Genomic DNA, 23,297 nt, shown 5'->3' with positions numbered 1-23,297 from the left:
GTTAAAATGCTATGAAATTTCAAAATTGATCTGATTGCCAGGTGTGATCAAGAACCCATAGAGAAGGCCACCATGAACCAAGAAGCCCCTTGTCCTCTCTGCTAGAATCTGACCACCAGAGCCCTGCAGCTGGAAATAGGCCCCAAACTCACCATGCCACTTGCCCTTGTACACAGTGCCAAAGGAACCTGACCCGATCCGAGTAGACAGCATCACCTCACTGGCTTCTATTTCCCAGTAATAACTTGAATCTCTCTGCCCACGAGGCCTCTGAAACAAGTGGAGATCATTTATAATCCATACTATCAAAGAAAGAATCATCCTAACCCCATCTGTTCTTGTTTCTTTTAAAGATGAACACTGTCACTGCACCTACAATCTCTGTCTTTGAGGAGATGCCAGTTTACTAAGTTGTAGCCAAATGGCATTCATTTTCCTTTAATATATCTTGTTAGGTTCCCACCCCCAAGAGTTTATCTTTATTGAGCCCTGAGTGAGAGGAACTGTTACTGGCTATACTCACAATTTTGTTTTTTTCCTGGGTCCCAGATCCTGGTGCCCGCTCTCTTTGTGCTGGCACAGGGGTTTTGGGCTGTGACCAGCCTGTTGGGCTCAGGTTGTTGGGGCTGCTGGACAGGGCTGAAGGTGAGGCTTAATAGACAAGACAAACAGAATCCGCACGTAGATAAGCCAACAGAAGATCACAGCATAGAGAGAAAAAAGCCCATTACTGATCACTAAATGACTGGGGTAAAGTACCTGATTCACTGTGACTTCGAATTGCATCCTGAAACAAAAAACAAAAGCTGATCAGACAAGCTAGAAAAGGCTTTCTCTTGCGGGGGAAGGTTTGTAGGAACAAAACAATTATTACAATAGAAAGTATACTTCCATACTCTAAATTCCTAGTTTACCTAATGTCAAAGGCAATTTTTCCAAAATTGATTTCTAGTAAATATTACATTGAGTGTAACTTTTCATGGTAACCACAACATTTCTCAGAAAAAAAGCAACAGAAACAAACCTTCAGCAAAGGCTGGCAAAGTCAATGGGGATCTCCTCCAAAGACTCAGGATCCTGCTCTACTGAGACTTAACCAGAGACAGAGACAGAGAGACAAAGATCCAGGGACAGGCTCGTTTTTATTTCATTAGGAATAAGGACAAATATAGACCTAAAGTTGGGTTTGATACAGGCAAGCACTACTTGAGGCCTAAGTCACAGGGAACTGGAAAGACAACGAACCCCAGAGCCTGAATCCTGTGTTTGCATTTTTAAATCCACATGGACAAAAGGGGAGACTCAGTCAGGGTCACAGAATAGTAGGAGGTAGAAACGGAACCATCACATATGGATCTCAGCCTCAGCTCCATTAGCACTGAGATATTACTTTAAACCTTAGTGATATTCTCAAGCAGGCTACATTCTCTTATGTGATGAGTCAACTCTACTAGACACTGTTTCAAAGAAAAGTTCAAATCATGGAGACCTACCTCAACAGGACATTTTTAAAAGATTATTTGATTTGCGTGTGGTGCACCACACACACAAAAATGTAGGTGCCCACAGAAATCAAAAGCTAAAGTGAGATCCCTGAAGCTGGAGTTACAGAGAGTTGTGTGCCTCCTCACATGGGTCATTGGACCTGAACTCATGCCCTACAAGAGCAGCAAGCACTCAACTGCTCAGCTATCCATACAGCCCTCCATAAGAGTCTAAACTCTAAAATTTTAAAATTCTTCCTTTAGGGTGGAATTCAGAGTTAATATAAAACCACCTGACCCTTATAACTAAAGAAAATGTCTTTCTAGAAAGTCATCTGTTATACTTTTCTTTGTATAACTGCACCAAACAAGATATTTGTTCTACAATGTTATTATTAGAATGTTCCCACTCAATATTTTATTTCTCCATTTTATATATAAGGATGTTTTGCCTGTTTATATGTGTGTGCACATTTTTATAGTGCCCTTGGAGGCCAGAAGAGGATATTACATTCTCCAGAACTGAAGTTAAAAAACAGTAGTAAGCTTGTATGTGGGTGTTGGGCCCTGAACTAAGGTCTTCTACAAAAAAAAGTGCTCTTGAACTGCTGGGCCATCACTCCAGCCATGTTTTTGGTTGTTTGATTGGCTGGCTGGTTGGTTTTTTAAATACAGGATCTCACTGTATAGTCCAGGCTGGCTCTGAACTTGCCATTCTCCTGCCACAGCGCTATGATTACAGACATGTGCCACCATGATTAGCCTTCAAAGATATCTTTACAAGAATAAAAGAACCACAAACCAAGCTACTCCCACCACCCTTCTCTCTCTCTCTCTCTCTCTCTCTCTCTCTCTCTCTCTCTCTCACACACACACACACACACACACACACACACACAGTTTCAGCTACCCTGTCCAAGTATCTTAACAGTATAGAGAAACCTAATTCTCAGTCCCAAGCCTATCTGTAAAATATCCACAGAGATATTTAAGAATCCAGATCCTTGGAACTGGGAAGAGGATTTGGTTGCTAAAGGGCTTGCCATGTAAGCACGAAGCCCAGAGTTTAGTCCCCATGTGGTGGCACATGCCTATGACCCCTATGCTGGGTAGATGGTGACAGGAGGATCCCAGAGGCTCACTGGCTAGCCAGCCTAGCCTAGCCAGCAGGCACCAGGTTCAATGAGACCCTATTTCAAAACAGATGGAGAGCAACTGGGGGAGACATTTGACACATGTGACATCAATCTCTAGCCTCCACATGCCTGCACACACACACAAAATACAGATCTTCGCTCTACAACTCAAACTGGGCCTGCTGATGTGTGTCTGTGTGGGAAAGGTGGAAAAGCCTGGTGTCTGTATATTTTTAAGTACAACATGATGGCAGCCAAGTAGGAGAAACACAGGTCAGTCACTCAACCAATCTCTTCTGTTATTCTCATTGATTAGAATTCCATTCCAGAGTACAGCAGGATAGTTTTTAATGTCTCTTACTTTTTCCTTCCTCTGCCCATTATTTTATTTGGTAGTAATTACTATAATTGGATCACATAATCTCAGGATAAAATCTTAAGTGCTCCTAAGTTTAAGTATTAGTTTAGAAGAACATAACTGGTATTAAACCAAACAACATACAGTCCAAGATGCTGAATGAATCATGTGTTATTAAAAAGAAAAAAAAAGGCACAAGCCTTTAACCTCAGTACTTGAGAGGCAGAGGCAGACAGATCTCTGTGAATTAGAGGCTACCTTGGTCTATATAGTGAGTTCAAGGACAGCCAGAACTATAGAGAGACCCTGTCTCAAAAAAAACAAAAAACAAAAAACAAAAAAAAAAACCACCACCACCTCCAAAAAGGGGGGGGGGTGGGGGGGAAGCCACAAACAAAATTTTCTTTTGAGGCACCAACAGGATTAATACTTGTGCTACTTATGTTAGAAATGAAGACTTTTCACTTTGAATGTACTAACAGTTTAAACAGGAACAAGGTGGACATGGGTAGGAAATGGCTACTTCACGATTATATTACTAGGGCTAACAATGATAAAGCCCATAGCTTACATGGGTGAGACAGATGGTTGAAAGTGATTTATTGCTAGAGAGAAACTGCGCCTGAGATGACAGGTGTCGAGGAACAAGGTTTTACAAAGAACAATTCATGGTGTAGAGAAAGCATAGTTATGTTTATGTGTTCGTGTCTCTTGAGTCTCTTTTATTTGATTTTAAAACAGGATCTCACTATATAACCCAGGCTGGTCTTGAATAAGGTCCTCCAGAGTGCTGGGATTCTAGTCATGTGCTAATATGCCAGACTTTCTGATAAACTTTTCTAAGTCATATTAACCAGATGGATGAAATGTTTTGATTTGTAATATCTGAACTCAGTATAGATGCTGTGTTACTATATCAGTCCATCTTTTGAGAGATCTAAGCTTTTAAAAACTATTTCAATGCCCTTGTCTTCAAGAATCTACCTTGAGAAATTCACCTAACAGTGGTAACCCACAGAGTGTTTGTTTTACTCATAACTATAGAAAAGGAAAAAAAATTATGGCAACAAGTCTGGCTAGAAGTATAAACGAATGTATAGTTGTCTCACTTAATAAACTCTACCATCTGACAGTCTCACCTGTTAAACCCAAGAAAGCAAAGGCATGAAGAAAATACCTACTCTTCCCCTTAGACAAAATCGTCTGGAGCACGCCCTGGGAGAGGCATTCAGGCTGTTATTCTAGTCCAAAGCAATGAGAAATAAAGAAGAATAAAGAACAAAGGAAGCATTTGGAGTGTATTCAGTTGATTTGAAAGATGCGCTAGAAAGCAAACCAGATGAACAGAACATACAAGAAAAGAAAAGGCAGTTTGCAAACACTGACTGGCACTGGCACATTTGCCTCAATGCATAGTAGATCCCAGAGCTCTTACTTGACAATCCTCTAAAACATCTGTGATCTGCACACTACACCCTCACTACTCTGCAGTAGCTGTACCAGCACAAAGAAATCACACCCAAAGCTAGGACACAGAGCTAAGTGGTTAGCGAGGAGTTCTGTTTCCTGCTGGAACAACACACTGGCCTAGTTATTAAGCCAGTCTATAGACATTAACAGATTTAAAAACATTTCAAAGTCCAAGGGCCTGAGAAAGTACTGCAACATTCCTGAGCAACTTTGAAATCCACATTCTCTGTGCTTCCCAATCTAACTACTGCTCATCACCACCCGCAAGGGGCCCTATTACCTCAATCATCCTGCTGTCCACAGGCAGGGTGGTGCTGACCATGTGGACATTGGGAGTGGACGTTGATCTCTGCCTCTGGGACAGGGAACCTTCAGAGGAAGGGCTGGAGGTGTTGAAAGTGAAGGCATGGGGTGTGGAGTATCTGTGCTGGGAACTAGGTACAGAGGAGAAAGAAAGTCCCATGATTGGCACTCAGGCCTTCACATTGGCAAAGTCTTCTCAACTGCTTAGTTCATTAAAACACTTAAGGGCAAACATGACCCATACAACCCTTGACACAATATTTCACTTTCTCAATATGCACTATTTAAAAAACTCTTCTGTGTTCCTTTTCATGCAAAATTTTGAAAATGAACAATAAATGTGCTTGTCATCCCCTGTGAAGAGTCCATTATACAATTTCCCCTTGGTAATAAATCACTCTTCAGAGTACTTCAGAGCTTTACAACATCTCTAAGAACAGATCAGTAGTTGTACCACCTAACTGGAATCTGTCCAATTTAATTTGAAGGAAGACTGAAAATCTCTCCCTGTAGCCAGCACACAGCAAAGTATGTGTGCTACTGTTTGATCTGTAATGCCGACCTATGAAAAGACTGTCTCAGCCTAGGAACATACATTAACAAGTACAGAATGAGGGACAGGATGCAGCTCAGTGGCAGAAGGTTTACCTAGCCTGTATAAGGTTCTAGGTCTGAGCCCCAGCTTCTTGAAACCAATAACTCCTGTGACTAAAGGTATGAATCCAGCATGTCACCAGCCTAGCCTACATGAGGCCCTAAATTCCACCCCAACTCCAAAAAACCAAAGTAGAGCATATTTGTTCTGCAGATTAAATTTAAGATTTGTTCAGGTCACATTCATAAGAATCAAGGGGTAAAGACCAGCGTTTCTAAGGGATATTGTTCTGTCTGTGCCCATACTACCCTGAACAGGCCTGGTCTTGTTAGGGACAGTTGTTCCCTCACTGAAATGCCACCTTGCACTAGGAATTCTACATTTAGGTTTTCAAAGTCTAGTTTCTTATCTTCAAGGCAGTTGTTTTTTGCTCAAATGTGGTTTTCAAATTACCAAAAAGGATTCATTCAAGTCGGGCATAAACATATATTTCAGTACAAATCCCTTGTTCTATAAAATGCTGCCTTTAATTAGTTCTATAGTAGCTTTTCAGGGGTCACTAAACAGTAGCTGATTAGCTATCAGATATTTTAGACAAAAATGTAGATTTTTATCTTGGGTTCTAAATACTTTTGTGTCACTGACCAAGATGTAAACACCACTGAACTTGGGAGTTTTAAAGCCAGAAAACAGCACAGACAAGTTAAAGGCAAACTCAGAGCCTAACAGGAAGACCTATCTCCAACTACCTGGATTTTAAGGCTGGGATAAACATTTACAAGTTAAGGTCTGATTTTCTTCTTAGTTGCTATACTCACTTGGGGGGACCCTTCCCACAGACACTTAATTCACCACAACTGGAAGAAGGCAGAACCTCAAGCTGTTTATAAATGTAATGTGAGACTGAGGGTTGTATTGTAACATAAGGGCCTGCAGTCAAAATCACTTTCCAGAATATAAGTATGCTGGGACCACAGGGAGGAAGATCTCCACTTGATGTTCAACAGAAGCAGCAAAGGGTCTGCAGACAGCAGGACATGAAGAAGGACTTCTTTGTATTCAGGCTGCTAACCCAACCAACCCAATGTAACTTTCCAAAAGAGCTCAAAGGAAAACATTACCTAGCAGGCATCCGGGAAACAGATTCTCGCATCCGACGCATTGTGAAAGAAGGTGGTGCTGGGACTCCACTATCACCAACAGTGGAATTTGGAAACAGCCTAAATGCAACATGGAAAGACTAGTTTATGGATTCAGTCCTCTCACAGAGAAACCATCCCACCTTGCCTCTAAACCCAAAGCTAAAACCCAACTTCCCTTGATTCATTTTCCTCAAGTGCTGCAGTCAGTCACCTGCTCTGAAGAGACCATCAATCTAAAGGACTGGATTATAGGCTGCGTGACACAACCTACTGATAAACGCAAATCCTGCCTCGATACATCTCTAGAAAAGTGGTCGTGTCCAGTTAGACTACATAATGTTTCTTAAGTGATAGTACAACATTTCACAACCCATGCTACATCAGCTTTCTTGAATTGTTATCTTTGAAACACACACACCCACACACCCACACGCCCACACGCCCACACACCCACACAATAAATTAAGTTCATTATATTCAGTACCAACAGTAAAACAGAAGGAAATGTGGGATTACTGTTAACCAGGCACTTTCATTCGCATGCTGGGTCCTTGTGCTAAGCAATCTTATGTTATCCCAGCCAACTCTTTTGAAATGAGGTAGCTGAGACTTGGAGGTGCTAGTGACAGTCCTGAGGTTGTGAGGTGTTCACTGACCACAAACACACGCCTTTCTGCTATTCAAGTGTTCTGAGAACCAACAGTTGATTTCTATGGGAGCTAAAAGGTTCCCTCCCATTGTGAATGAAGACGACTCCTTTCATTTTCCTAACATGTTTCAATAAGAGTAAAACTGACTTTTCATAATCTCAATACAAGTTTTTAAAAGACTCTAAGAAGTGTAATTTAAAATAAGCAATTATTTAAATCTTTTTCTCTCTGTGAAATATATTTTTGTTTCTGGCTTATCTCCTAACAGAGAGCCTCAATCTTTTATATCCAAACTGTCTGAGGCCTAAACACATTACTCCCCAGTGTCAAAGGAAGGAAACAGCACAAGCTCCACTTTCTGGTTTCTTGGGACAACCCGCAGCCCTGGCCACTTGCAGCCCAAGTGAAGAGAGAAAACCCAGCCCTTCAATTTCCATGTCCCTGTTCTTTTTCTTGACAAATCAGTGTCAGTAACAATTTGACAGACAATGGGTCCTGCCTGCTTGTGGTATTGTTTGTGCATGTGTCTCTGAGTTCATATGACTGGTACGAATACCAGAGGTCAATGCTAGGAGTCTTCAATCACTTTCCTTCCACCTTATATTTTTGAGACAAGCTCTCTCACTGAAACTAGAGCTCAATGATTCAGCTAGACTAGCTGGCTAGCAAACCCAAGGATAGCCCTGTCTCCACTTCCCCAACTCTGAGATTACACACTGTGGGCCCAGCTTTTATATTAGGGCTAGTGATCAAACTCAGCTCTCATGTTTACACATTTAGCACTTTACCAACTGAGTCATCCCCCAGTTCCCTACCTGTTTATTCTACAGCTAGTTGACCACCACACTAAAAATAACTAACTTCAGAACTATTATGCTCTAAAGTAGATAATTTCTGACTCACAGCAATCATTTATTTAGCAAACCTAAAACTCAGACTTAACATTGAAAATGTATAATGAGCATCCTTCAGAATGTTTCTGCACCTGACCCTGACATTTTTTAAAGGGAAAAAAACAGCAGTGCCTTACAAGAGCTGTCTGATATTACTCCAGTCCACACACATAGTAGGTACTTTGGTGCTACAGTGCTCATGAAACTTGTAGCCACAAGTCTGACATCGAAATCCATTTAGCAGGAATTTCTGACAGATGTCACAGAATGCAAGCTTCAGGAACGTTTTCCGAGCCTGTAACAAAAAGCAGGTATAGGACTGTGAGAACTTAAGTGACAAGCAAACGCAGCACCGTATTCACCGGCCTCACAAGAGTCCCCACAAGGAAGAATCACACTTCTAACACTGTCAGATTCAGGGACACAGGGTAGAGGGGCCTCTGTTAATGGACTCTAAACTGCCTGCTATATATGACAGCATAGGGAGATCTGAAAGCAACTAACAATGTGCACCCAGGGCGTCTCAGAAAGGTCAACGAGTCACTATAGAGAGTCCAAAAATGGCAAGGAAAGAGAGGAGCTGAAACTTACAAAGTTGTGAGTTGTGAGTGGAACATGATCCAAAAAATCCACTTGCAGTTCTTCTCCAATCAGAGAGGCGGCATCGGTGTTCCAATCTAAGCGTGCTTTCTTACTAAAAATTACCCAAAGCATAACATGAGGGAACATTGGACAAGGCTCCAGACATAGAGTTCTACTGTCTACTGCATGCTGCCTAAGCACACTTCACAGGTGTTCTGGTCCTACCCTAAAAATATGCCAGCACTGCTCACTGTGTGGCCTGTTGAAACCGAAGCCTGTTGGACTCCAAATGTATGCTCCTAGAACAAAGTGTTCTTTAAACAATGAAACAGGCTGGGCGGTGGTGGCGCACACCTTTAATCCCAGCACTTGGAAGGCAGAGGCAGGTAGATTTCTGAGTTCGAGGCCAGCCTGTCCTGAGTTCCAGGACAGCCAGGGCTACACAGAGAAACCCTGTCTCGAAAAACCAAAAAAAAAAAAAAAAAAAGAAATGTAATACACATATGACATCACTCAGACCCCTCTTATCACCTGCCAGAATCAACAGGGCACTCTTCTGGTTATCCAGTGAGCAATAATTCATTCCTTAAGATAATTCCCTATGCAAGGTAGGGAAATGGTACCTGTCTAAAGTACTATTGTTTCCTAATGAAGACCAGGAAGGAAACCTCACTTCCTGAATAGGCAGGAGAACAGAGATCAGTTCCAAATCAGTACAACTTTGGAGAAGAGTGGACCAAGCCCCTGTCTGGCCCTGAAGAAATTTACGTATCAGCTTGGGGACAGACACGGAAATCAATCAAGCTCGAAGTGATGACATGTCGAAGATCAGCAAACTAGCTGAATAACAGGAACAGACACATGAAGGGCAAGCTCTCTGAGGAGAGTCTCTCCTGAGATGTTTTCTCCAGCCAGGGAACTCAGAACCACAGAAAGAACAAGCAAGAGGTTAGTAAGAGAGGCATTACTCCTCAAAGAGGACAAAGTCCAAGGTTTGGCTTGGTGCGCATGCAGTGCTCTGTTGCTCTGGGCCATTATCTCAGCCTTTGAGGATGGAAAAACCCATCTCTATCTTGCTACCACCATTTCCCTGTGAGTAGAAATGCCCTGCCTCTTTCAGCCCTGTGGCTATCAGAGAGCCAAGATTTAATACTCACCAAACTGAATACTTAGCATATTCCAGGCTCTAGGTTCTGTCACCACCACCACCACCACCACCACCACCACCACCACCACCACCACCACCACCACAAGATGGGTGAGGAAAGCATGAATGAAAAGACTCTCTCTTTAGGACTGTAGTAAATGTGTACGTGTAGCAAGACAACATGTTATTCGTCAGGTCCCATCTACCTTGCTTTTTGAGACACATTCTCTCACTGATCTGGAGCTTGCCAATTAGGTTAAACAGGCCTGCAAGCTTCAGGGACCTGCCTGTCTCTGTCTCCAGGTGCTGAGGTTACAAGGGCACAACCATACCCAGGGTTTTATGACAGTCTGGCAATCAGATGGCAGGGCAAGCACTATACTAACTAGTGTATTTCTTCAGGCCAAAGATGAAAAGGGATAAGGAATAAGGGCAAGGGGCAAGGGAAAAAAGGGAGAGGAGATAAGAGAGGAGAAGATGGGAGGGGAGGGGGCTGGAGAGATGGCTCAGGGGTTAAGAGCACAGGCTGTTCTTCCAGAGCTCCTGAGTTCAATCTCAGCAACTACATGGTGGCTCACAACCATCTGTAATAGGATCCAGTCCCCTCTTCTGGTGTGCATGAAGTAAGGGTATTCACATACATAAAATAAATAAATAAACCTTTAAAAATTAGTTTTTTTAAAAAGGGGGGAGGGAATATTTTCCTGTATATCTGAATGTCTCTAACTGGTATGTGTGCCATGTGGGTAAAGATCTCCTTGGAGGCCAGAAGAAGGCATTAGATCTGCTGGAGCTGGAGCTACATTAGTTAGTTGTGAACCACCTGGCCTGAGTGCTGGGAACCGGACTTGAGTTCTCTGAAAGAGCAGCAAATGCCATTAGTGGGCCATCTCTTCAGCCCCTACAATTCTTAACCATAAAAAACAATGCAAACGTGTTCAGAGTACCCACTCTGCATGGCAAACTCCAGGAAAATTCTTTGCACTCATAACTCATTGTTATGCCTTATAACAATGCCCCCCTCCCCCGGCAAAAAAAAAAAAAATCCCTGAACAATGCTATTAGCATCTCCTATGCATTATAGTTTTTAAGACAATGTCCAGGAAGTTTTCAGTAGCAAATTTTTCTGAATTGATGCTTTAAAAACAAAGTATATATACATACACTAATCCCTAGGAAGCTAATATAAAGCATTTGTAATAAATCAAGTTATTTGTGGCTAGGAAATGCTTAGAATCCTAAAAGGTGCTTCACTCTTACCCTTTGTGTTCCTGGAGAAGTCTGAACACTGCACAGCACTCTGGCTGCAGGCCTCTCACCTTCAGAGCTTTCATAAGGCAGTCATGCAAGCTCATTCCATTCCGCACATTGACCTGTAAACAAATGGCCACCTTCAGTACCAATGCAGGCTACAGCACTCCTTGCAAAGATGAACTGAAATACACACCCTCACATGTAAAATTGTATAGACTTATGGCATACTGTTTGACATAGTGAACACACAGAGAAAAATACCTCAATATCTAGAATTAAGTACAAGCGAATACACACATACCTGAATCAGCATTGGGAACAGTACACATCTCCTGTACTACCCATAATTAATTATCTGAGGGAACAGTAGTCTATGGCATGCTAACTAGAGAAAATACTTTTATTAGAACAATACGAAGAGTAAGAATATTTTTAAAGTGGGAAACCAATATGTGTTTATGTATGTTGTATGAGTTACAAAGATGTGTGCCATGATATTAACATTAGAGGGGAATGTGCTTGTTGCCAAGTCTGACACCTTAAGTTCCATCCCTCAGAACAATATGATGGAAACAGACACTAACTCCCAGAAGTTATCCACTCTCTGATCTCCACAAATGCACCATGGAGCACACATGCACATGTAAACACACACACACACACACACACATCAAAAAATAAATACATTTTAAAAATAATTTTAAGTGGTACGGTGGGGATACTAGGTACACTCCAGTTGTCTGGACTTGCAAGTGTACACAAAAGTGTACATAAGATGAACAACAGAAGGTAAAACAAACCTGAGATGAGCCTTTATAATAAAATCTTGCCTACTTTCAATAAAATGGAGAAATGATCTTCCTAACAAATTTCAAAGTAGTGAAGGTGAGTAGGAAGTGGAGAGCAGAGTTCCGGCTTGACTGTAGTGACGGCCACCAATGTGTGCCAGACAGTCTAGGCAGCAATGCAGTGCCCTAATCCATGCTTCAAAAGCTCGGCTGCTACTTGGAGACACAATGAAAAGTATCTGTACCCACAGCATTGAAATACTGAATAAAATCTTAAAGAGTTTAGATATTTTGAGTTCAAAGCCTAGGAAATTAATTTAAAAAAAAAAAAAAAAAAAGGTGGGGAAGAGTCAACAGAACCAGCAAGGACAGCAAGATGATTTGAAGTAGCTATGAGCTGCCTGCATGGACCCCTACTGTAGCTGACTGTAGAACTCCGCAAGAAGGAATCACTGCCCTTTTCAGAGATTCAGAACTATTCTTTTCTAGCTGGTTTGAGATAGAGATGAGTCTTAAGAAGCAAGGTAGAGATGTCTAACCTCAAAACAGACCACACCATCTGGATGCAAAGTGGAGACAAAGCTAGCAGGAAGGAGTAAGAGGGAACCTAAGGAATGACAACTCATTCGTTTTTCACATAGCCTTATTTTGATATTACTGGCCACTAACAGGGACCTAGCTGGCCAGTCACCAATCTTTGAAGAATAGATAGGTTAGTAAGGGAGAACTACAGCAAAATTTGAGGGTATAGGAAACTCAATTTAGGGGTGACAGAGGTCAGAGAGAAAATGATTCTAAAGGATCAATTAAATCAGAGGAAAGAAAAAGGGTTTTCTAAGCTATCAAAGCTCCTCCTCTGCTGTGGATGAGGCCATCTGATTCTTCAAGTTAATAAACCTTCTTTTTCACAGGAATACTAAGGGAATGAACGGGGGGAACTAGACAGAGGCAGAAGTCACCCATACTTGAAAATCAAGTTGCCTATTTAAACAATTAACATTCTTTAAGTTTCCTATAGCTGAGTGGTGGCTTACATCTATTTCCAGTATTTAAGAGATGGCTGCTTTGAGTTTAAGTCCAGCATGGACTACAGAGTTAGACTCTGTCTAAAGAAAAAAGTTCCTTGAATATACCAAACTAGTTTAGACAAACGTTACCTGGGATTTGTATCAAAACAAAAGAAAAGGTGTGGGTGAAAACAGACAAAAAGAACTGCTATGGTCAGCCAAGGGTAAGCCAGGTGATGAACATACCAGAACTATTACTTACTGTAATCTCTTTACTTTCATAGGTATTTACCCTTATAACATCTTACTAGTATCCAGCAAAACAAGGCAAACATGCCTGCACTGGAGATCTGAGCTATAAAGACATAAGAAGAGAAAACAGCAAAGAGTGCTAAACTCACACACTGACAGACTCATGAACTTATACTGCAGAGCTCAACTTTCAAAACTGTAAATTGATAGGTGGTTATTTTATTGTTTCCATTAGAGGTCACAGGTTCTGAGAGCTAGACAGCTCTTTATTCTCTACTCCACTGATGTCCCCAGATGTAAACAGCATGGGAAGCAGCCAAGGGGTTTGTGGAAGAGACTCCCTGGCCTCCTGTACCAACACATCCAAGAAGTCTGCTTCCATAACTTTGGAATACAGCCCAGGAGCCTGTGTCTGCACCTGCCTGCCTGCCTGATGGTTGGCTGTGAGGGCAGCAGCTCTCAGCAGCTCTCAACTCTAGTAACTCACGTGTCCAGTAACAATGAGAAGCAGCAGCCAGAGAGACATGCATGTTTAGAAAACAAAATGACAAGAAACATTAAAAGACAATTATTCTTCTAAAATCGTTTCGGTCTGACACATCCTCATCTGTCTCTCCTACCCTCATGGATGCACACTGGGATTAGCTCAGTGGCGTCTTACTGAGCTGTAAGAAGAGAAACCCTGTGAACCCACTCTAGAATGGAGAGAGTGCTGGCTGCCCGAGGGCACTGGCTGCCAAAAGACACTTTCCACCACTGGTTTTCCCAGAGAAAGGTGGTCCATCTTTTGCCAAAGAAATAGAAGAAACTAACATCTGCTATAGGCTTCCCATAAGCTTCAGGAGATGCCAAACTCCCAACCACCTGCTATGTTCCAACAAAGGCTGTCAAGGATTACACAGATGAATAAAAAACTCAGAAATACTATTAGCAGTCAATACTGTTGGCTTTTCTTTTTGTTGTTAGAGTGTTTCATTATTTCTAACTATGGGAGAGAGAGGGAACATGTACATAAATGCGGGTGCACTGCCACAGAGGCTACAGATGTAATATCCCCTGGAGCAGGAGGGTGCGGACTGCTTAATTGGGGTGCTGCTAATTGAACTCCAGGAGCCTCTTAACTATACAGCCATCTCTGCAGCCTTAATGGCTGTTAGAGTTTAACATCTGCAAATAGACCCAAAACAAGTATTAAATCTGGTTCTAAATTGCAATGTTCAGCAACATGAAGAATAACTCCATTATTTATAACATGCTGATTTTGTCATGTGATATACCTTCAAACAAAATCCATTCTCATCTTGAAATAGACCTTTTTACTCTTTTAGTATTAAAATGACCTTGCTTATATAAAGCAATACTAACAAGTGAAGATTTTCTTTTTTTTACCCCTGGAGAAATAAGCTATAAAGAGATGCTGGCTATTCGGAATTACTGCAGTTTGGTAGAAACATGACATGTAGAGTTAGGAGACCTGACACAGTTAAAAGAACTTTATCCAACAGTTATGAGCTCATTGCCATAAGCAGCCACCGTAAGCCCTAAAGAGGGAAGGTATTAGGAGTGTTGGAATCCTGTACTACAGAAGTACAACAAGGGGGAAAGAAAGGGTATCTTCAGTCAAGAAGAACAAAGGCTAGGTTGCCAGGTTCTTACAGGCTTAGGGGAAGCGGGAGGTTCCATGTGACCTAGTCAGCATGGCCCTGTCTTGGAGCAATGTCCTAGACAACAACCTACAACTCAAAGTTCTGGATCCAGGGAAGGGAGCACAAGCTGGACGGTCTATAATCTAATATTGGCACTACAGATTTGTTTCTGAAATACCTGACCTGTGAATCTGGACTCCAGTGTGGAAAAGTAAGTGGAGAAATAGTCTTGCACTCAGTCTAAAAGTAGAAGCACCAGCAAGCATTGCTAAATGACACAAACACTGTGTCCCTAAGGTAGCTGCTCAGCAACCTTATTTAAGAAAAAAAAAACAAAACAAAACAAAAAACCTCATTTATTTTGAATATCATTTTAAGTTGCCTATGAACCCGGAAAACACTCAGTAGCCCAGATAAGCCTCAAACTTAAGATCATTCTTCCTCAGGACCAACACAGCAGCTCACAACCATCCGTAACTTCAGATCTAGAGAGTCCAATGTCCTCCTCTGGCTGCTACAGGCACTGTATACACATGATACACTGACATACACTCAGGTACAAACCACACACACAAAATAAATAAGGATGAAGGGGTTAACCAGAAAAACCAGAGGGGACTGTTAGAAGAAAACCAAGAAAGTTCTGGCTGGCCTTCCAATCTTAGAGCCTTAAGAAACAAACAGATGTCATACACTGTGCTCCAGGAACCATGGAGTGGGAAGGCAAGGATGTACAAGTTTTAAATTTAGGTTTAAATAAGACCTGACAAACAAAAACCAATATAACTTCACTTTTCTGTTCAGTCAAACAGGTTTTTTTGCTTTTCAAGTTCAGAAAGTAAAGGGTTTTTGAGCAGTGAGTGGGTCTTTAGAAAATAACAGGGTTTCATGTCAGAAAATCCTGTTGACAATGTCCAGTTCCAACATGAACCTGTCACTGATTCCATGGAGAAAATGCAGAAATATTTTGTGCTCTGAGAAGAGACAAGGCAGGAGTTTCTTCTTAAGCAACCTAAAAATCTGTCTTGGGCCTATGAAATAACAAAATATCCTTTTCCTAGGAGATGGAGAGATGGCCTCATAGTTAAAACCACTGGCTTTTCTTCCAGAGCAGCCCCATTCAATTGTGTGTTCATGTGTGTGTGGTGTTTGCATGCGTGTGCTAGTACAGTATGACATAGAGGTCAGAGAACAACTTGTGTGAGGAGATTCTCCTCGGTCATTACCACATGGGTCCTGGCCATTGAACTCAGACTGTCAGGCTTGGCCAGCACCACATGGCAGCTCCTTCACTGTCTGTAACTCCAGTTCCAGGTAATCCAATGTCCTCTTCTGGCCTCTATGGGCACTGAATGCACTGGCACAAAGACATACATGGCAGCAAACACCCATTCACATAAAACAAAAACTTATTTTTTTCAAAATTAAAAATCTAGACTTTTTCCCTAAAGTGAAATAACCCAGAAAATTTTATTTTCCTTATATTTAATTGCAATCTCAAAAAATAAGTCAAGACTTTGCATTCACAGAAAAATAAATGTCTTATTTTTCCTTCTTTAATTAGTTTTAATTAGCTTGGAAACTAAAAGAAGAAGAAAAAACTTCTCAAAGAAATGACTAAGAACTGGCAAGATGGCTCTGGACCTAGGCAGCTGCTGCCAAGCCTGATAGTCTGAGTTCAATGGCCAGGACCCATGTGGTAATGACCGAGACCAATCTCCTCACACAAGTTGTTCTCTGACCTCTATGTCATACTGTACTAGCACACGCATACAACCACCACACACACACAAACATACATAAAATTAATAAATACAATTTTTAAAATGTTTCAAATGAAAAAAAAAACAGTATCAGAAATATCCTCTCCTCCTACCCCAAAAATAAGGATGCAGAAAAAAAGCTTTTGTGGGCAATGCTTGAACACAGTAGGGAATATGAGCAGAACAGTGATTTAATAAAATAAATCTGAGGGGCTGAAGAGATAGCTCAGTAGTTAAGAGCAATGACTGTTCTTCCAGAGGTCCCGAGTTTGATTTTCAGCACCTAAATGGTGGCTCACAATCATCTGTAATGGGATTTGATTCCCTCTTCTGGTGTGCATGATGTCAGAACACTTATATATATATAGACAGAGATAAAACAAATAGGTCTTTTTAAAAATAAAAATAAATCTGTACTTGGGGGAGAAAAGAAAACAATTAACAGAGACCCCAAGTGACAAGGAGAGTCTCCCATCTATAAACTGGACAGCATAGCACAGTCTCCAAAGGCAGGAGAACTATTTTCTAGGGTCACGTACCACAGTCCTTTGCTTATTCGGCAAGAAAACCCGGATAGTATTGCTTGTCTTAGAAGAATCCGTGAGCTTGCCATCATCTGAGGCCCGACGCTGATAGCCGAACTGCTGGACAACTGTAGGGGAGATGCAGCTGGAGCCATCAAACACTGCGTCTTTGAGTCCAAACCCGTTGCTGATCGTCTTCCAAGCTCCCTGTATGTGCTCCATTGATGCAATTTAAACAGTACTTATACCTGAAAGACAAGCAATTACAATTCTAGAAAAAAAGGACTTAACCTAAGAACACCATATAAAAAGTTGTGAAAACAGTGGTATATGGCTTTTTGTAATCTGGGAGCAAGTTAGTCAGGAAAGAAATATAGTGGTATATTTCCATAAAATGAGAGAAAAGAAGATCAAAAATCAAAGCTAACCTAGAGCATAGGCCAGGAGTGCCTGGCTTCTAGTCCATATTTTTCATATGAATTTCTTTTCTTTGATCACAATGTATAAATAAACTGGGTCATCACCTCTGACCATGAGCAATATATTTTAAATTCTGAGAATTCTGGGAGTAGGCGGTCCTATCTCTAAAAGAGAAGCAGAAAAACTTAATTCCCAGGATGCACTGTAGATACCATATATATTTATTTTTATGCATAAACTTTCTCATTTGTGTATGAACTTCAGCTTTTAAATCTTCCTTCTACTCTTCTCCTTCCTCTTTACACCAGAGAAATCACCCTAGCTGCCCTACACTCCCAGATTCCATATCTATTTACAAAGTCGATGAATTTTTCATTGTAACATTAAGGGTTCAGTTTGGGTACAGAACCAAAGTGCAAGACCGGCCATTTAACTCATCATAATTCGATGTTTTAACTATGTAATATGCCTAAGGCATAAGGACTAAGAATGCCCAGACACTTGCAAGTCAGCAAGGAGGCAAAGTAAATGGTTCTCCTTCTCTAGAAAACCATGAGGTTAACAGAGAATCCCCCTTTAAGCCTTCTGTCAGACAACTATCCAGCAAGAGCTAGAATTCACCAGAAGCCTCTATTGTGAGGCAGAATACAGAGCATGCATGCATGCATGCATACATAACACATATTCAAATTTACATATACATATGCACAAATATACACATGCCCAATTCCTATTATCCATCTTAGTATGTACAGTTAGATACTAAGTAGAAGTAATATCCCATCTAAAGCAGAGAAAACTCTTACAACATACTTCTGAGTGTCCAGGCTAAGATGCACACTTGAGCAGCTCTGACTCAAATGCAATCCTGACACACAAATCATTCAGTCAGGGATGACATGGCCTAGAATTAAAGAAAATGTAACTTATACCCAATTTTCAACCAGAATTTTCTACCTGACTACCTACTATGTGCTAAATTCTCAGCCCAGGAAAAGAAATTGGGGATTAACTGCAACCAGACTCCTGTGCCACATCTACGAGTCCACAGCCATAGACTCAACCGATTGTATATCAAAATGTGTGTGTGTGTGTGTGTGTGTGTGTGTGTGTGTACGCACTGAATATACGCAGACTTCTATTTTGTTACTGTATGGCTGTCTATATAACATTTACACTGGATTAGCAATCCTGAGTTCTCTGGATGAAGTGGACTTACATCAGAGACATATGCAGGGCCCATGCCCTCTACATGCCCATGCCCTGAGCAAATGTAGACTGTGGTATAGGGGTGCAGGGGTGCAGGAATGAAGCCCAGCAGATACAATGGGACATCCGAAACCTTAATTCAAAGTCAGGAGAGCAGAGCAGGTTTAGAGAGTTACTCAAGATCACTGTGTGGTATATAAATCTTGGTACAACCTTTCTGGAGGAGAATGAGAATGCACCACCTACTAAAATTCTGACATCTAACCAGGTCTCTAAGCCTGCTTTCAGAACGTGCCAGTCCTACTGTTAATGGTGGAGCACACGTTTAATCCCAGCACTTGGAAGGCAGAGACAGGTGGATCTCTATGTAAGGCCATCCTGGCCTAAATACCCAGTTCCTAGACAGCCAGGGCTATATACTAAAACCTTGTCCTTAAAAGACAACAAACAAACCTACCAGAACATTCCAGTATTCATACCTCAGAATTTCTTATTCCCTTCACCCAAAAGGATGAAAACCTCAGATGGTCTTTTCACTACCTGTCTCCACCAAGACAGCCTTTTTGAACCAAAAGAGTCTATTCCCCTTCCCCCAACAAATAAACCTGATTAATTCTCAGTGTGACATTTATTATTACAGAGATTGTTTATAAATGTCTGTTCTGTGAGCAGAGCTCACTGGTATATTCTCAGTACTTGGACCAGTACCTGCAACACAAAGGCACCCAACCCAAAGCTTTGTGTAATTCTATGAGTTTTCAGGCATTCCATTGCTGTGGTACACTAAATTTTCATTCTTTTCACAGTAACTGTTAGTTATTATATGACCTTATTTATCATTATGATTTGATTTTAAAGTGGAAGAAGTCTACTCACCAATCATGATAACTATAATTCCTATGATAATTTTGAACTAACCAAAGTTAGCTATCGATTGAAATTAAAAAAAAAAAAACTAATCAAAATCAAGCATAGTAACCCCTTTAATCCCAGCACAGGGCGGCAGAGGCAGGCAGACCTCTATACGCAGGCCAGCCTAATCTACATAGGAGTTCCAGGACAGCCAGAGCTCTGTACAGAGACCCTGTCTCAAAACAAAACAAAACAAAACACCAAAACCAAAAGAAACCAACATAAGAAGAGGAGGATCAAGAGGAAGAGAAACAGGAGCAGGAGGGAAGAAAATGGAAAAACTAAACAGCAGTGGTTTATAACAAACATTAAATACTAAAATGTATTAAGAAAACTGCTATAGGCCGGGCGGTGGTGGCACACGCCTTTAATCCCAGCATTTGGGAGGCAGAGGCAGGCAGATTTCTGAGTTCAAGGCCAGCCTGGTCTACAGAGTGAGTTCCAGGACAGCCAGAGCTACACAGTAAAACCCTGTCTCGAAAAACCAAAAAAAAAAAAAAGAAAAGAAAGAACTGCTATAAGATACAACATAAAATTATAACCTCAAGCAGGTTCCATTAAAAAAAAAAAATACTGGGTAGAAGAGATGGTTCACCAGTTAAGAGTAAGTACTGCTCTTGTAGAGAACCCTATGCTGTGAAGTATATAATTAGTCTGCTGACATCTGTGGAATGGATTACTAGATCAATAAAATTATATACAGCTCTTCCCTTTTTCAGCCATTGCTGGAGTTTTAATTCTTTGTGACTTTTGACCAAAGCAAGAACCACAGAAGGCTTTGACTGCACCTCTTCACACTCCAAAGAACATTATGTCTTTTCCTTTTTCCAAAGAGCAGAGACAGAAGCTTTGATGACAGTCAGGTTGTACAAGGACACTAAACAAGTCAGCAGATGGCAGAGTAGTTCAGGTTTACAGTAAAAATGATGCCATCTACTCTGTACATGTGCAGTGGGAAAAGACTGTGGTACACTGCCATGTGGACAATCACCCCAGAAAAGTGATTAGCACGGGCTAAAGCTGGACAAAGGCTGGAGGGCACGGGGGAAGAGCTTGGAACAGAAAGACAAAAGCCAAAGGGGGGGGGGAACACAAGGAACAGACAAATGAAATGTAAGAATCTTATATACAATTCTCACTAAAAACTGAGTAAATGAAAAGTTATACTGTCTTTTCTTACATTTTAAAATTAGATTTTGGATGATTTTTATGTTAAGAAAGGCCTTTCTGTTTATCTGACTACTCAATAGATACCTACTTTTTGTCATCTTCTTCTGGGGAGCGGGGGATGTGCTACTGCTTCATCTCTCTCAGAAGTACCAAACACTTCTCAAATTTACAGAGGATAAAGACACATACTGATAAAAGTAGCCAATGTAACTTTTCTTTCTTTCCTTCCACCCACACAGCACACGCTAGATAGGAAAGCACTCTACCAAGCCACATCCCCAGCCCTGTAACATGCCTAAGAATCTCATTATTAGGTCTACTTTCTAGTATTAAATGAAAAATTTTAGACCACTTATGTTTATACATACCTTTGAAAACTAGAACTGGAGAGATGGCTCAGCAAAGAGAGAGAGACAGAGACAAAGAGAGACATACCACACCAGGCCAGGTGGTAGTACAGGTCTATATATGCCCAGCACTCCAGACACAAAGCAGGAAGATGGAGAGTTCAAAACCCTGATCTATATAGCAAGACCTTGACGCAAAAACAAAACAAAAGACCCAGACCATAGGAGGAAGCACATAGAGCTCAGATTATAGACCAGCATGGACTGTAAAGACAGACCAGATGCTATTTAAACAGGCTCAACACTTGAGCCTAAACTAATTCAACATCTGACTGCAAAAACTGGCAGCCTCCTCCCCAGCTCAGCAACCAGACTCGAAGAACGTGCTGAATTTCCCCATCCTACCACAAAGCTCAGTAAAGCTCACTCACCTGTGCTCTAAGATCACAGTCAGTTCTTAATCTTCTCCTGTTAACTAAACAGACTAGCAGAGAACGTCCAATATGAAGGACAGAGAGACCAAACCACACGGATAGGAACCTGAATTATATCAGATTAAGAATACATAGAATGCATCACATTTTTTTTTTAATAACAAGAAAGCAAGACTCCAGAAGTTTTAGCCAAAGGAACAGGAATCATAATGGCTTCAAATCTCAACACTGAAAGAAATTTCAGATACAATATGAAAGAAAATTATAGAGAAAAATAAGAGAGCTTTTTCTAACATTCGTGATTCACGAGCTTTAGTGTCCATGGTCCCTTTCTGAAGGACCTCATTATTCACATAAGTCAACAGAGAAAATAACTTAAGACACAGGAAGCAATAAGACACTGAATATAGAAAAGAAGCAGAGGAAATTCCCAGCAGATCAGGAGAGGGGTTCCTGGATGACATACATGTGACAGATATAGGAACTCCTGATGACCTGAGTCTAGAAATACCAAACTACTACTAGCAGTGTTTACATACACAAAAGTTTTTTCTTCTTTTCTTCTGAGGAAAAAGAGGAAATAGCAGATAACCTACATTTTAAGTTCCCATGCACCTATTGTCCTGCTGACATAAGCACAGCGCAGCTCACCTCAAAGGAATGAGAGAGAACTTATTCTGAGCCAAAAATGAGTGGCAGTAGCCCAGGAATGAGGACTTGTGTGGCCTCAAATGACATGCCTCACCATAGAAGTGGCTGCAGGGGAAAGAAGTCATATGTCAAAGCACTTACTGAGTTCATTGGCGGGGACATAAGCAATGGTGTGGTAAGCAATGGGAGTGGGGAGCTCTACTACAGGCTCCAGATGCCACCCAAGCCACATTTAGTCTGGGGATGGGTGGAATCTAAAGTCTTCCAGAGGTTTTGCTTGATATCAATCAAACTCTTTGGTCAAATATATGCTTGGACAATGAATGACTATTAAGAGGACTAAAGATAGCCCAAGATAATTCACTCAGGACATTTTAATTCGCTACAATTAAAGAAGTTCTAATTCAGCCTTCTAGAATCTTCCCACAGATGTGCTTTTTGTTTTACTTTTGTTTCTGGGAACTTAGCTCCTTAAGCTTATCATCTTTCCCACAGAGGAAGCAGTAAGGCCTGTGCTGGGTTCTGAGAACTTCCTGGTGGCTCAACATGAGTGACATAATCTAACAGGGCAGCCCTTCACAAACACAGGACACACATCCCTCCTGGATGACTTTAAGGAATATGGGGCATGGCACTGACTACCACCAATGACTCTAAAGGGGTTCGAGGGAAGAAAGCCTCAGCTGGTACTAGAAGGACTTTGTTTGCATTTCTTTAATACTTCCTAATTTCTTTCAAGCTCAAAGTCCTGGAGAAAACAAACAGCTAACTAAAGTGACACTGCTGACTTTCTTTTACCAAAACAGTACAGAAGTGTAGGATTATATCCAACTCTCCTAGCAGTTCTGTTCAATTTCCACATTCTTATGAGTACTTATAACGTTGCTGTTCCTTGATCTGAGGTAAAATAATAATAGTGAACCAGGGTCAATGAAGTGGCTCAGTGGGTAAAAAAGCACTTGTCATTTAAGTCTGGGTTCAATATCCAGAACCCATAGTGGAAAGTGACACATGACTCTTATAAGTTGTCCTCTGACCTCCACATTTGAGCCATAGCAAGCACATATGCAGTTCCATATCATAAACATACAATAATCATAAATAAATAAATAAAAATGTGAAAAATAGTGAGGGCCAGTGAGATGCTTAGCGTGTAAAAG

At 41.2% G+C, this 23,297-nt stretch overlaps 1 protein-coding gene across 4 annotated transcripts in view; it reads right to left on the bottom strand.

Moving 5' to 3' along the window:
• The window catches only part of Raf1 (Raf-1 proto-oncogene, serine/threonine kinase), a 57,890-nt gene that overhangs the window by 6,694 nt on the left and 27,899 nt on the right, over positions 1-23,297 (bottom strand). Inside the window, exons 1-10 of one of the 4 annotated variants that reach the window (XM_028753580.1) lie at positions 18,228-18,311; positions 17,010-17,242; positions 11,021-11,133; positions 8,623-8,725; positions 8,169-8,326; positions 6,468-6,566; positions 4,729-4,882; positions 760-787; positions 524-651; positions 153-270 (exon numbers count right to left, since the gene is read on the bottom strand). In XM_028753580.1, coding sequence (XP_028609413.1) covers positions 153-270; positions 524-651; positions 760-787; positions 4,729-4,882; positions 6,468-6,566; positions 8,169-8,326; positions 8,623-8,725; positions 11,021-11,133; positions 17,010-17,216 — 1,108 coding nt within the window. In that variant the 5' untranslated portion in view covers positions 17,217-17,242; positions 18,228-18,311. Of the gene's footprint in view, positions 1-152; positions 271-523; positions 652-759; positions 788-4,728; positions 4,883-6,467; positions 6,567-8,168; positions 8,327-8,622; positions 8,726-11,020; positions 11,134-17,009; positions 17,243-17,422; positions 17,441-18,227; positions 18,312-23,297 lie in introns of those variants that run through there. The other 3 variants (XM_028753581.1, XM_028753579.1, XM_028753582.1) reach the window with 3 other exon arrangements.

The sequence above is a fragment of the Grammomys surdaster genome, unplaced genomic scaffold (assembly GCF_004785775.1).
Source record: "Grammomys surdaster isolate TR1022 unplaced genomic scaffold, NIH_TR_1.0 125950, whole genome shotgun sequence".
Lineage (NCBI taxonomy): Eukaryota > Metazoa > Chordata > Mammalia > Rodentia > Muridae > Grammomys > Grammomys surdaster.
The sequence above is the reverse complement of the archived record's forward strand: the minus strand, read 5'-3'. Positions and strand labels throughout refer to the sequence as shown.